Source organism: Pseudomyrmex gracilis, unplaced genomic scaffold, assembly GCF_002006095.1.
Source record: "Pseudomyrmex gracilis isolate BER0280 unplaced genomic scaffold, ASM200609v1 scaffold_75, whole genome shotgun sequence".
Lineage (NCBI taxonomy): Eukaryota > Metazoa > Arthropoda > Insecta > Hymenoptera > Formicidae > Pseudomyrmex > Pseudomyrmex gracilis.
Genome location: NW_018020659.1, coordinates 656,700 through 668,967, shown reverse-complemented (window position 1 = coordinate 668,967; position 12,268 = coordinate 656,700). Strand labels below are relative to the sequence as shown.

The following is a 12,268-nucleotide window of genomic DNA, read 5'->3' as shown; positions in this document are numbered from 1 at the left end:
AGAGACAGAGACAGAGAGAGAGAGAGACAGAGACAGAGACAGAGAGAGACAGAGACAGAGACAGAGAGAGAGAGAGACAGAGACAGAGACAGAGACAGAGATAGAGACACACATAGAGTGCGCGTGTGTGTGCGTGCGCCGACTGTCATGGAGGCAGATCTGCCTTCTGGCACAGGAGGGTCTCGACCTGCGAGACACACTCGGCGTTACCTGGCAGCGCGCGCGCATGGCGCCGACCAACCAGTGTCTCCGAAGTCGCGTACTCCGGTGGATCGCGCGGCTACGAGCGTCTCGGCAGCGCGTGGTGAAGGAGAACTCGGCGAAGGAGAACTCGGTGTATCCCGTCCGCGAGATACACAGATACAACAAAAAACAACGAGTCCGAGTTTGCTGCGAAAGTAGACTACAGCTGTGCGTCGCAAGAAATGTTTTTTTTTTTTTTTCGATAAAATCACTTCTATTATATTCTGAAAACATACGTGCTCGCGTGTAATCGCGAGGCCATATTTTCGCGTGTAATCGCGACAACGACAGTCAACGACGTCGACGGTGGGGGTGGATAAGCGGCCTCAGGAGGAGAGCGACACGTTGTGCGATACGATCGATCCGTCAAAAGCCGTGTAGCAGCAGCAGCAGCAGCAGCAGCAGCAGCAGGAACAGCAGCGGCACGCAGCAGCAATACGAGCGACAGCGAAACGCGCGAGACCGACCGACCGCCCGCCCGCCCGCTGGCGATAGAAGAAGAGATGTGTACCTCGTGACGTCACGGAATTCCTTCTCTCGGTGGTGTTGCTGCCGGAGCAGGCGGTCTGTCGCGAGCACTTGTCATCGGATTGACTTCTTATTCTCGCGTAGCTCGGTAATCTACGGGATACATATTGTGTTCTCCCGTCTCTCTGCGTGAAGAGAGAAAAAGGAGAGAGACAAAACGAAGTGAGTGAACGAGTATAAGAGAGATAATCATCGCACGTACGTCGGTGTGTACATACCCATACGTTGGAAAACGGAGCTAGAAGAACGGAGCGAGGAAAAAAGATAGACAGACAGATAGAGGAAAGTAGTCGCGACTCTACACGAGAGAGGAGAGGAGAGGAGAGGCGAGGAAGTATATCGTGGGCGTTGAGTGATTGTTGTCGGTGCTAGTTTCCATCGAGAGTCATGAGGGACACGAGCGATATGATGGAGGACGCTCTGTCGGAGGTACGTATAATAAAACTAATATATAAATCGGACTACTACGAGTACGCGCGGGCCTTTTAGGTTAAACGTACTGCCCGTTTTCCGTTTCCGTGTGTGGCGAGAGAACGCGAACGAACGAACGTCACGCTTTAAACTCCCGGAGAGCGTCGTTGACATCACCGGAATGCATTTAAATCACTCCAGAGCGAAAAAAGGAAGCTACTTTATATTGTTATTTAGTTGATCCCGAGCTCTTGTCAATAAGAATATCGAAATTTTTTAACAGAGTTTTCGAATAACTCTCATTTATTGACAAAGTTTTAACTTTGTTTATTTAATAATAAAAAAGAATATTCAACAGAATAATTGTGACGAAATTAGAAAAATAATACAAACGTAATAAGCGTAGTAAATAATAGATATAGTAAAAGGCACAAAATATGAATTAACGTTTGGATAAGCGTTTGAATGCAACGTAATAAAAAAGAAAGAGTTATAACGGAGATATTATGTAAAACAAAAAATGAAATGTATATACTAGAAATAGAAATTCGTTGGACGAATTGGTTCTGAATTGTCTTGACTAAAACAGAGAAACAATAGAAAAAATTCTATAGAAATTGCATTAAAACACAATTTTGTTTATTCAGAAATATCTACAGAAAGAATACATTTGTTATATACTTCAAGAGGGAATGAAGCTTGATATCATTCACAATACTCTGACTAATAGGTAATCACCATCCAGTCTACCTACATCGAAATCTATTCTGTCGAGAGAGAGAGAGAGAGAAACTATGTAAAACTTTATATTATAAACATAATGTTTGAAAAATCACAATCTAAAATTAATTTTAGCAAAATATTACAATGTTAAATATTAAAAACTGTAAAGTAAAAACATACATACAACCAACTTTTTCTGGCCGTTATTTAAATTATTATTCACAAAACCCCATCAGTCAAAAAATAGGCACTATTTTCTCACTTGTAGATAGAGCAATTCTTCTCTCAGATCCACAATTTTTTAGAAAAAATTTACATTTTACTATTGACATTTTACTAAATAACAACTATCCAATAGATTTTATTTTTAATAATATTAATAGGAGATTGAGAACATTATTCACCAATAAACTTAACAAACACATTAATAATTATATACAGAAAGATGCAGAGACTGATAAACTTTTTTTTGTCATCCCATACATTCACAAGCCCAACTCCAATTTTAACCACTATAAAATTAATAACAAAACCATTAATCCCGCATATCGGAATTTAAACCAGTTGTCGAAATTTATTAAAACACATAAGGATATGGTTCCATTCAATAAACAAAAAAATGTTGTTTACCGGATATCTTGCCAACAATGCACATCCTCTTATGTTGGACAAACAAAAAGACAACTAACAACTCGATTAAAAGAACATATCAATTATGTTAAGAAAGGACAAACTGATACGTCTGTAGTTGCTAAACACAGCATGGAAACGGGCCATAGCTTTGATTGGAGTTCAGTAAAAATATTAGACATAGAAAACAATTATCATAAACGTTTGACTTCTGAAATGGTATTTATTAAAAAACAGGAGCAGGGATTGAATTTAATGAGAGACACAGAGACTTTACACGATACATACATCCCTATACTTGAAAAAGTCCTATTTTAACACACAGAGGGAGTTGTGTTCCTCATTACAGTTCGATCGATTGCACTTTGACTCAGTATCGATTTTACGTTCTAGCAAGTACGACTTGTATTTGATACTGATTATTATCTTTTTTTTTTTTTTTTTATTGTTTAATATGTGACTACCACTTTTGTAAACATTAGTATTTAAGGTCAGTAATCCATTTATGTATAAAAAAATCTATTTATGTGTGTTAAGACTATATAATACCTATTCTAATTTTTACTTTTCACCGTGTATTACTAGATGCAATTGATAAGGGCTTAAAATATAGCCGACACGTTTTGTTAAAAACTACTTTGAAGTACATTTATTTATTGCACAACATCCTGCACTGGCTCAATATTGCCGTTATTCCAATTCAACTGTAAAAACATACTATTTTTAACAATATATGTGTTTGATTTATACTCCGTGAAATTGTTAAAAAATATATATGCAAGAGGGCCAATACGGAGTCAAATACTAGGTGTTGATATATGAACAAAAATCTTTATTTAAACATGCCAAACGTTTCGACTCTTGGTTTGAGTCATCCTCAGTGGCATACAAAAATCTACATAAGCAAATTAATATAAAACCTTACAAAAATCAGAGAAGCAGTACAGGATAAATGCAAAGTAATAATTACAACTCACCATTAAGAAAAAGATAGGCAGTACATCAGTTTATTTCATAAGTAATGTCGGCCTGCAAAATGTGTGTTTCAAGATTTTTTGCCGAAAAAGATGGGAAATTCTGGAAGGATGCGTTATGAAGTTACTTTGTAAGATGGTCAAAGTGGTTAATACGTCATTGAATAAAGTTTTCTATATTATAAAAAAAGAATTGTTTTTGTTTTTTGGTCGAAAATTCCGACATTACTTATCGACCAACTCAAATAATAATCACAAAGAGTTAAATAAATCAAAAAAATTCTATAAAATATTTTATCGTTTTCTGCGCTAAACTTAATTGCGCTCAACTCGAGATTTTATGTATAATAACATTAATAATATCCCGATAGATAGAGTTTTATGTTTCCGCGCTCGATAAACGCATTTCTATATTATCTTTACGACGCACACTTATCTCGAAAGTAATGTTGTTGTTTTGTCGCGTTACATGACATTTTAATCGTCAATTTCACGCTCATAGAATTCGCAATATGTATATATATTTTTTCCCCCTTTACTTCTCTCGCTTCACAGATATTCCCGGAAAAATTCCAATTTGCCGTCCGATAATCATCTGTATTTACGATCGCAGCGCGGAATATATCGGGAGGCCCGTAACATCGAACCGAAGAACCGCACCTGCTCGAAATCGATTGCGCGAATCGACTTTTTTATTCGTTTTTCCCTCTGCGGAGGTTCCGTACATTTTTGGTGTAACTGCGAAACGCGAATTTTCTCCTCCCCCCTCCCGTTTTGTCACACGATATGTACACCACCAGATCCGATGAATTCGGATACTCTCGCATCGTTTCTCCCGTCACATCCGTCAGAAGCGGCGATATATTCGAGTGTATATACATTTGGGCTGTATAGAGAACAACGACAAACGGGGCGTAAAACTCGCCGTTGTGTGTGTTCGGTGATTTAAATCTCCATTAAAAGCGAAGTGTTGCGACGCGAATAATTCTGATTCTATCTCGCTTCTGATTTATGCGACTCGCGCGAGGAGGATTACGGCGAGAGACCACTCTTTTCTTTTCGCTTTTCCCACCCTCTCTTTGCTCTTTCGGCGCGCAGTCGGGTTATATGTGTGTATGTTATTAACGGTAAAAGGGGCGCATCGATTTATGCGCGCAACCGTTATTATCCGCTTTTCATCCGAGAGACTATGGTATTACATCGATCTCTCCGTTTAAGAGAGAGAGAGAAAGGGAGGAAGAGAGAGAGAGAGAGAAAGAGAATCGCTATTTTTATTGCGATACTATATTTTCTTTTTCCCCACGCATTTTTTTTTCGCGCTATTTTATTATATCGCTTTTGATACAATCCAAATATCTGTATAATATCTTGTTTACGAATGTGTAGATTCTCACTTTAGATTCTAAACTATTTTCTTCTTCCTCTCACTCCTTCGGTTGTCTACTTACTTATTTATCTCGCGACTTCGATCTTTTCGCGCTACGGAGTCTCATCTCGCCGTGAGTTTTCTTCTTGCTTAAAATTCTATCGGTACGACGCCGGAACGAATTAGAATTTCAAATTGTGAATCCCATTGCGCGCGCGCACGGAGGAGGATGCGCCCTTTTCTGCAGTTAACTGCATTTCCTACGTCCGTACTTCTTTGGAACTTCGTTCGGAAAAAGAAATATCTCTTCAAGAAGTGCAATCTCATATATAAAATGTGGAAGGTGGCTTCTCGTCCGGTTTCTTCGCCACAGTTTCGACATTTGTATTTATTGCGCGAGTAGAATACGATCTCGAATTCACTCGGTGCCTTAGAAATTTCGATCATCCACAAAGTTATTTACTTCGAGTTTTCCTTTTTCGCGTGTGGAAATTTTCTCGAATCTCATGTTTGAATTCAATTTGTCGTTTTGTGTTCCTTCGTAAATATACACCTGTCAAGTGAAGAAGTAGATTATATTTTTGCAAGAAAAGAGAAAATTTTTATACACAGTTTTATTATATTATTAAAACCCTTTGTAGAGTCACAGACGTGGCTTTTCCAGACTCACTTGGAAATTACGCGCATCGGCGTTTCTAGAAAAAAATCAGTCTTTTGAACGCTTATATCTTCGAAACTACTAGAGATTTTGTTTATTTTTTTTTTTTTTATTGACGCAGAAACTCAAACTTTTGATTCAAAAAAAAGAAATTAAAAAAATATTTTTTTTTGATATTTGATCTCAAAGTTGTATTCAGGGTGAGATAAAAGATATGCCAGATTATTCAAAATTTGCCAGTCAGTAGATAATATTAAAAAAGGAAATTATGCAAAATTTCAGCTCTTTTGCGAGCCTTGTTAAAAAGTTATTACGATTTTAATTTAACACGAGTTCTTATGGGATTTCACGATATTCTGATATAAATTACAAAATAACTGTAGATGTAGATATGCCATAATTTTGAAACTTTTTGCAGTTGTTAATAAATATCTTAAAAACAAATTCCACTTGAAAAAATAGTCATTTCGAGAATATCACATAAAATATAAATTTATATTTTGTTAAAATTAATACAAGCATATATTTAATATACATAAAACAATTATATTTGTAATTTTATACATCAATTGTTACGTTTTAATAAACTTTTTATGATTAATATATTTCTAATTGTTCATTTTTATCTTACGTTGCACGTAAAGTATAATCCTACTCAAAATTATCAAAAGTGAACATCAAAAGGGCACACAAAGATATACATAAAAACTTTTCCGTAGTTATTAAAAGTATAATAAATAGTTTTTGTAACTTATTTTAGTACAAATAATACTTTTCCAGCAAACAATTATTATCTAAATATTAAAATAGGTTCGATTTACGCTATGTTTCTTAAACTTTTTGACTGAGATCTTACCCTGAATACAACCTTAAAGTCGCGCGAGTCTCACAGATCCGAGTTTGACTAACTCATCGTCATTTTTTGAGATCTAACCAAAGGGTTAATATGTAACAAAAAGAGAGGTAGAGAGACTTTTACTCTTTATTCGAATTACTGGACGTGAGAAACCGCAACTCCACCCACATCGTAAAAAAGTCATCCATTATAAATGTAACACCAGTAGACTATATTACGTATCTTCTTTTATTCCTCATAATAAAAGCATGAATTACGACATAATTTATCTTTAATTTCATCAAGATTACACACTCTGGTTAATGTATTCTACATTAATGTATTATATATATATATATGTACGTATATAATGTATAATATATACATGTACGTAAAAGTTGATTTAGCTCACGCTAATGCGGCTCATGTTCTTTACATAATAAGCGATTTCATTCAAATCCTCACTCAAATCTAAGAAATACACGGCGCTTTGTCGAGATTTATTTTCTCGAAACTCCTCGTGTTCTCGGGACCACCCACTTCAAACTCGCGGCGCTGTTTGAATTCGAAATATATCGGCGGCACATCGTCATCCGCGATATTGTACGTCGTCCGTCTGACAACCGATAACAAGAGACAATTGCACCGAAGTAATAGTCAAACGTGTCCCTTCGTTACGTGTCCCTTGTGTAGGTCTTTATATCATCGTTTTATACTTCTGTAAAAAAGAAAGAGCTGAATCTGTTTCTTGTTGTTGGTCGCGTTGCAAGAGGTAGACAGATTTGCCCCTCCCGGTATTATACTTATTTAGAGAGGATTCCTTTCAAAAAATTAATTATCATTTGTCATTACTCGAAGTTGTTTTCCAATTTCGGAACGAAATTTTAATCACCTTCCATTTTTGATCGAGCGATAGTTAATTACCGATTCTCGCTTTTAAAACTTGTTTTATTTTAACGCGAAGTTAGTGTTACATCGCATCTATAGATATCTCTTGGAGATGTATTTTGGTTAACTTCGTGTATATATATAAACCTGTTTCGAATTGTTGTTGCAAAGACGTGATACGCGATCGCGATCGCTCGCCTTATCCGCGTCAACATGTAAATCGTTATATCCTATCTTCGTTTGTTTCTTTTATTTGATCGCACGTCAAGATTAATTACTTTGCGATGCGAATTAATTAGGTGAATTGGCGATCCGCACGAGACAAAAAATATAACGTTGAACAAATCTTTTTCTGCAAAAAAGAAACAAGTGTCGAATTGACTTTGCTTTCTTTGCCTTGATCAACTCTAGCGCGCTGTTTTCAAAGAATTCAGATTCAGAAACGAGTTAGAAACCACTCTTTATACATTGAAGATTGGCATTGAAGAAGGTCAGGTCGCATTTGAATTTCTAATTGCACCTTGCTCTTCCTGTTTATTTCCTTATTATTTCACTAAAATAAAAAAAAAAAAAAACGTTGATACTTGATATACAATCGATTTGATTTGATTTACAATATTATTTTATAATATTAGGTCTACCGGAAAGTTCTGTCCGTTTTTGGAATAAAACAAAATACAAATTTTTCTTAATTTTTCAAAAATGGGATATACAAATTGCCCTCACGCTGGCAAGAAATCATTAATAATAATGGCAATTATATTATTTAATAAAGTTTATTGACGGTAAGAAAAATTTGTATTTTGTTTTATTCCAAAAACGGACAGAACTTTCCGGTAGACCTAATATTTTATATTCAATTTATTAAACATCGAAGACTAAGAGAGAACAGACAACAACAACAGATTAATATACAAAGTATAAATTTTATATTTATATAAATTTATATATTTTTATATTTGTATAAATTTTACATTTATATTGCAGTTTTAGAGAAAAAAATATAAACAGAAAATTAAATAATAAATGTGTTACGCAGTTAAATTATTAAAATTCATGACACGATTTTAATTTGTGCGTGAAACCACGGTATTTTTTTTAGAAATTTTTGTTTTTCATCAAATTTTCTGCAACCACATATTTTAAATTTTATGTTGCGAAACGAGTTGCGGTCAATAATTTACCGTCACAATTATTCTAGCTGGACATATATAACCGGGCGTGTCTTCGTTAACTAAACCGCACACATTCGCATTTTGCGCTCGCGATCGATGACCCGAATGTCGTGGCTGTCACGAACGGATATTCGTCGTGTTGTGCGTTCTCGTTTGCGTGTATCAATTGCAACCTAATTTAAACGCGCTCTCGTTTCTTTCGCCTCTACGACGGGAGCCACGGGGGGAGGATCAAGCCGAGAGTAGATTATAAATTGTACTTCAGATCGTCCGACGAGAATAATTTGCATACATCCACCGGGAACGAGATTCCGCGTGCGGAATCGATAGTGACTGTCATCGCGATTTGCATTTGAAACAGTCCATTCGCCTCTCGAAGGCTGAAGAAAAGAGGATTAGGAACCGCGGAGAAAAGATCGCGATCTATTTTCGCTCACGCGCGCGCGTATCGATTAGAGAGAGCATGCGTCGGCAGAATTCGAGCCGCCTCGATTACACAAAATACACGCAAACACGCAAACGAAAAAATTCAAATTTCGACTTTTAAATCGAGAAGTTTGCATTGAAAAACATCAATCGAATAGGTATCGAAACGTTGTAGGTTTTTACACGCGACTTCAGTCTCTCGCAGACTCTCCTGTCATTTATTTCGCATTACACCCTCTTCTTTAACAACGGGAATTTACACAATAGCCTCTCGTTTGCACGCATCGAATTCGTTGTCGAGCGAAAAAACACGAAAAAGATTGTTAGCACGTTTAAAAGCAAGCTTCCTTTCGGTGTGGTTTTTCAAATGGACGCAATTAGAGTGACGAGAAGAAGCAGCGAACGTATAATTCCAGAGCTATCGTTATAATTAAACTGTTGTTAAAAGTTATTATTTTCTCGTAAAATGTGACAATAATTATTACGCGACGAACGAGACGAAGTGGATCGAAGAATGATTTTACGCGCGCGTTTCAGGTTTTTCTCTTCAATAATTGTAACGTCATTAAATTGATTGAACACATAAAATGTTACACAGTGTGTGCGAATTAATTTACACGAGCCGATTAATTTATGCGCATTAATTACACTGTGTCGCGAATCAAGGCTATTATTTTATCTTATATACTATCGCGGTTTTCGCGCAAACACATCGTGTAATAATTATCTTCCGTATTATCGAGAACACAGGTAGTAATTATGTTTATGACTCTTTTTTTTATCACATCTATATTATGCTTTATTATGCGACTTGTTTCGTCGCGGTTTGAATTAAAACTGCGAGATAGAGGAATGTGTGTCGCAATTGTTAAACGTTACGTGTCGACGCGGACATAATTGTTTTAATTCGTCGACCTTTTTGTCGTCACAGTTTTTTGACAATTTTTTTATTTCTTCTTCTTCTTTTTAATTTTGTCTCTCGGGGAGCAATTTCCAATTTTTCAACTCTCATTATACTACCGACGGCGTGATCATTTTAATCCATTCGAACGAACTTTCTCCATCCTCTCGCTTTCACTCGTCTCAAGGAATTTGTATCGATGTCGCGTGTGGCAGATTTGTCCACCGCCAGAAAAAAAAAACCCTTTTGAATTTTCTTTCTTTTCTTTGCGCGTCACATTGAAACAGCGGGTTCGGTCCGGTGACAAACTACCGATTTTTGCCCGTTGGTATCCAAACGAGCAGCAGGCACACACACAAAACACCTCCAACCGAGATACAATGTGCCATTACTTAGTCTGTTCGCGTCTGCTTTTTCCTTTTAATTTAATGCCACTGGGTCACTGGGTACGCAATCGCTAAAGATTTTACGTGTCCGTCGTAATTTCTCGGAAACAGTAAATTCTTGGAATCTTACAAAGAGTCAAGGTTGCTCGTAAATCTGGAATATATTCTCGTCTGTTAGTCAGTTGGGCGCGTTATAACAACACTCTGAGAAAAGATCAAGCAGACTAAGGAGACGAGAGAATGTCTATTATGTATTGCATCCGATGCGAAAAATGTTAAAAGTTCTGACGATTGTCACACTGTGTTAATTTGTTAACTTCGGCAATTTAACACATTTAGCTATATTTTTTGCGAAATGATTCTCGTTGTACAAGTTGTTCATTTATTTATTTCGTCAAATCCACGCAATACTACTTAGCAGTTGAAAAATTGATGTAATGAATATATACATAAAATGTCTATTATCAGAATATTTATATATATATATATATATGTGCATCTGCGTATAAGAAACAGAATGATATAAAAAATATAAAAATATATTTAACCCTTTGTGGACTGATGTCCAAAACAGCTCGCTAGTTAACTGGGTCTGTGAGACCCACGCGACTTTAAAATCAAACACTTCTGCGAAAAATCAATATTTCTTCAATGTTTTGTTCGAATCAAAAGTTTGAACGATAAAAAAAAGCAAATTGAAAAAATCTCTTGTAATTTCGAAAATATTAAGCGTTGAAAAAAAATTAATTTTATAACACTAGGGACTTAGAATTTTTAGGTGGATCCGAGAGATCCATGTCAGTTCGCAAAGGATTGAGAATAAAACAAATGTTTATAAACTAATGAGCGAAACAAATGTTTGTGTTTCTTTCCAAAATTCGCAATGTGCCAATTTTAAAGATCGAAGGGTTCGTTACCGAAGAAATCGCTCGGGAGAGAAATCGTCGCAGATCCTACGGGCGCAATCGTATTATCGAGAATGGTAATTATAGTTTCGGGGAAAGTCTTTCTCGATCGAACGAACGACCGCTAACAACGGTTTCTCACGAATTACTAATAAATTTCGGAGCAAATTGGGCAACGGCCCGACGACCGTGTTCGAGTGTGTGTTATTAACGTGTGCAAAAAGTCACGTGAAAGTTATATAAGAATCTCGATATTAATATAATTCCGCACTTATATCAGGTAATAGTAATTTTTCACCGCTTTTAAACGGTAGTTGGAAACTTTGCGTCACACAAATTGATCGACGACAGTTACGCCAATTTTCGGAAGTTTTTTCGGAATTCTTTTCTCGTTTGAAATTCCAGTTTGCTCGTTTAATTATTACATCGCTCGTCGCGCTCTTTATCGCGCGTTTATTTATTTTACGACTACAATATTTCGCCGTGATAATTCGCCGCTCTCACGCGGACCTTAATTAAATTCCACGCGCTGGGGCGATTTAATTGTGATGTGATACATGCTTGCTGTTTAAAATCGTGAATAAGCACGTTTGGGCGTTTATTGACTTTTGGGGCAATTTACGGAAAAGGTTTTTTGCCGTTAATTCCATTTGAGATAATATGTAATGAAATTTGTTTCATTATATGAATTTCTGTCTCTCGATCCGAAATATATAATCGCCGTGAGATACAGTTTGTTGAATCACGATAGATTTTAAACCACTTAAACTTCTCTAATATTGAACTTGTCTGTGTCGACATGCTCAGTAAAAACAGAATTTTCTTTTCCGAATATATTCTTCTGTGCGCAGGACACGATGATGGATTGCGGGGGTGATGGCGGAGGGCTGGAAGATTTCGTCAACTTGGCCACCGACATCACAAACAGTTCTCCCGCCTTTCGAGGTAAAATTTACTATTTATCTTCCATTTAAATGCAATTTACTAATATTTTTGACATATTTTATTTATTAGGTCTACCGGAAAGTTCTGTCCGTTTTTGGAATAAAACAAAATACAAATTTTTCTTAATTTTTCAAAAATGAGATATACAAATTGCCCTCACGCTGGCAAGAAATTATTATTAATAATGGCAATTATATTATTTAATAAAGTTTATTGACGGTAAGAAAAATTTGTATTTTGTTTTATTCCAAAAACGGACAGAACTTTCCGGTAG

The 12,268-nt window shown here is 36.2% G+C and overlaps 1 protein-coding gene across 3 annotated transcripts in view; it reads left to right on the top strand.

The window, feature by feature from the left end:
- Nucleotides 1-236: 236 nt before the first annotated feature.
- Nucleotides 237-12,268, top strand: part of LOC109854914 — a 32,863-nt gene continuing 20,831 nt past the window's right edge. For all 3 annotated transcript variants that reach the window (XM_020428517.1, XM_020428515.1, XM_020428514.1), the window contains exons 1-2: nt 237-1,200; nt 11,901-11,994. In XM_020428517.1, coding sequence (XP_020284106.1) covers nt 1,159-1,200; nt 11,901-11,994 — 136 coding nt within the window. In that variant the 5' untranslated portion in view covers nt 237-1,158. The remainder of the gene's footprint in view (nt 1,201-11,900; nt 11,995-12,268) is intronic.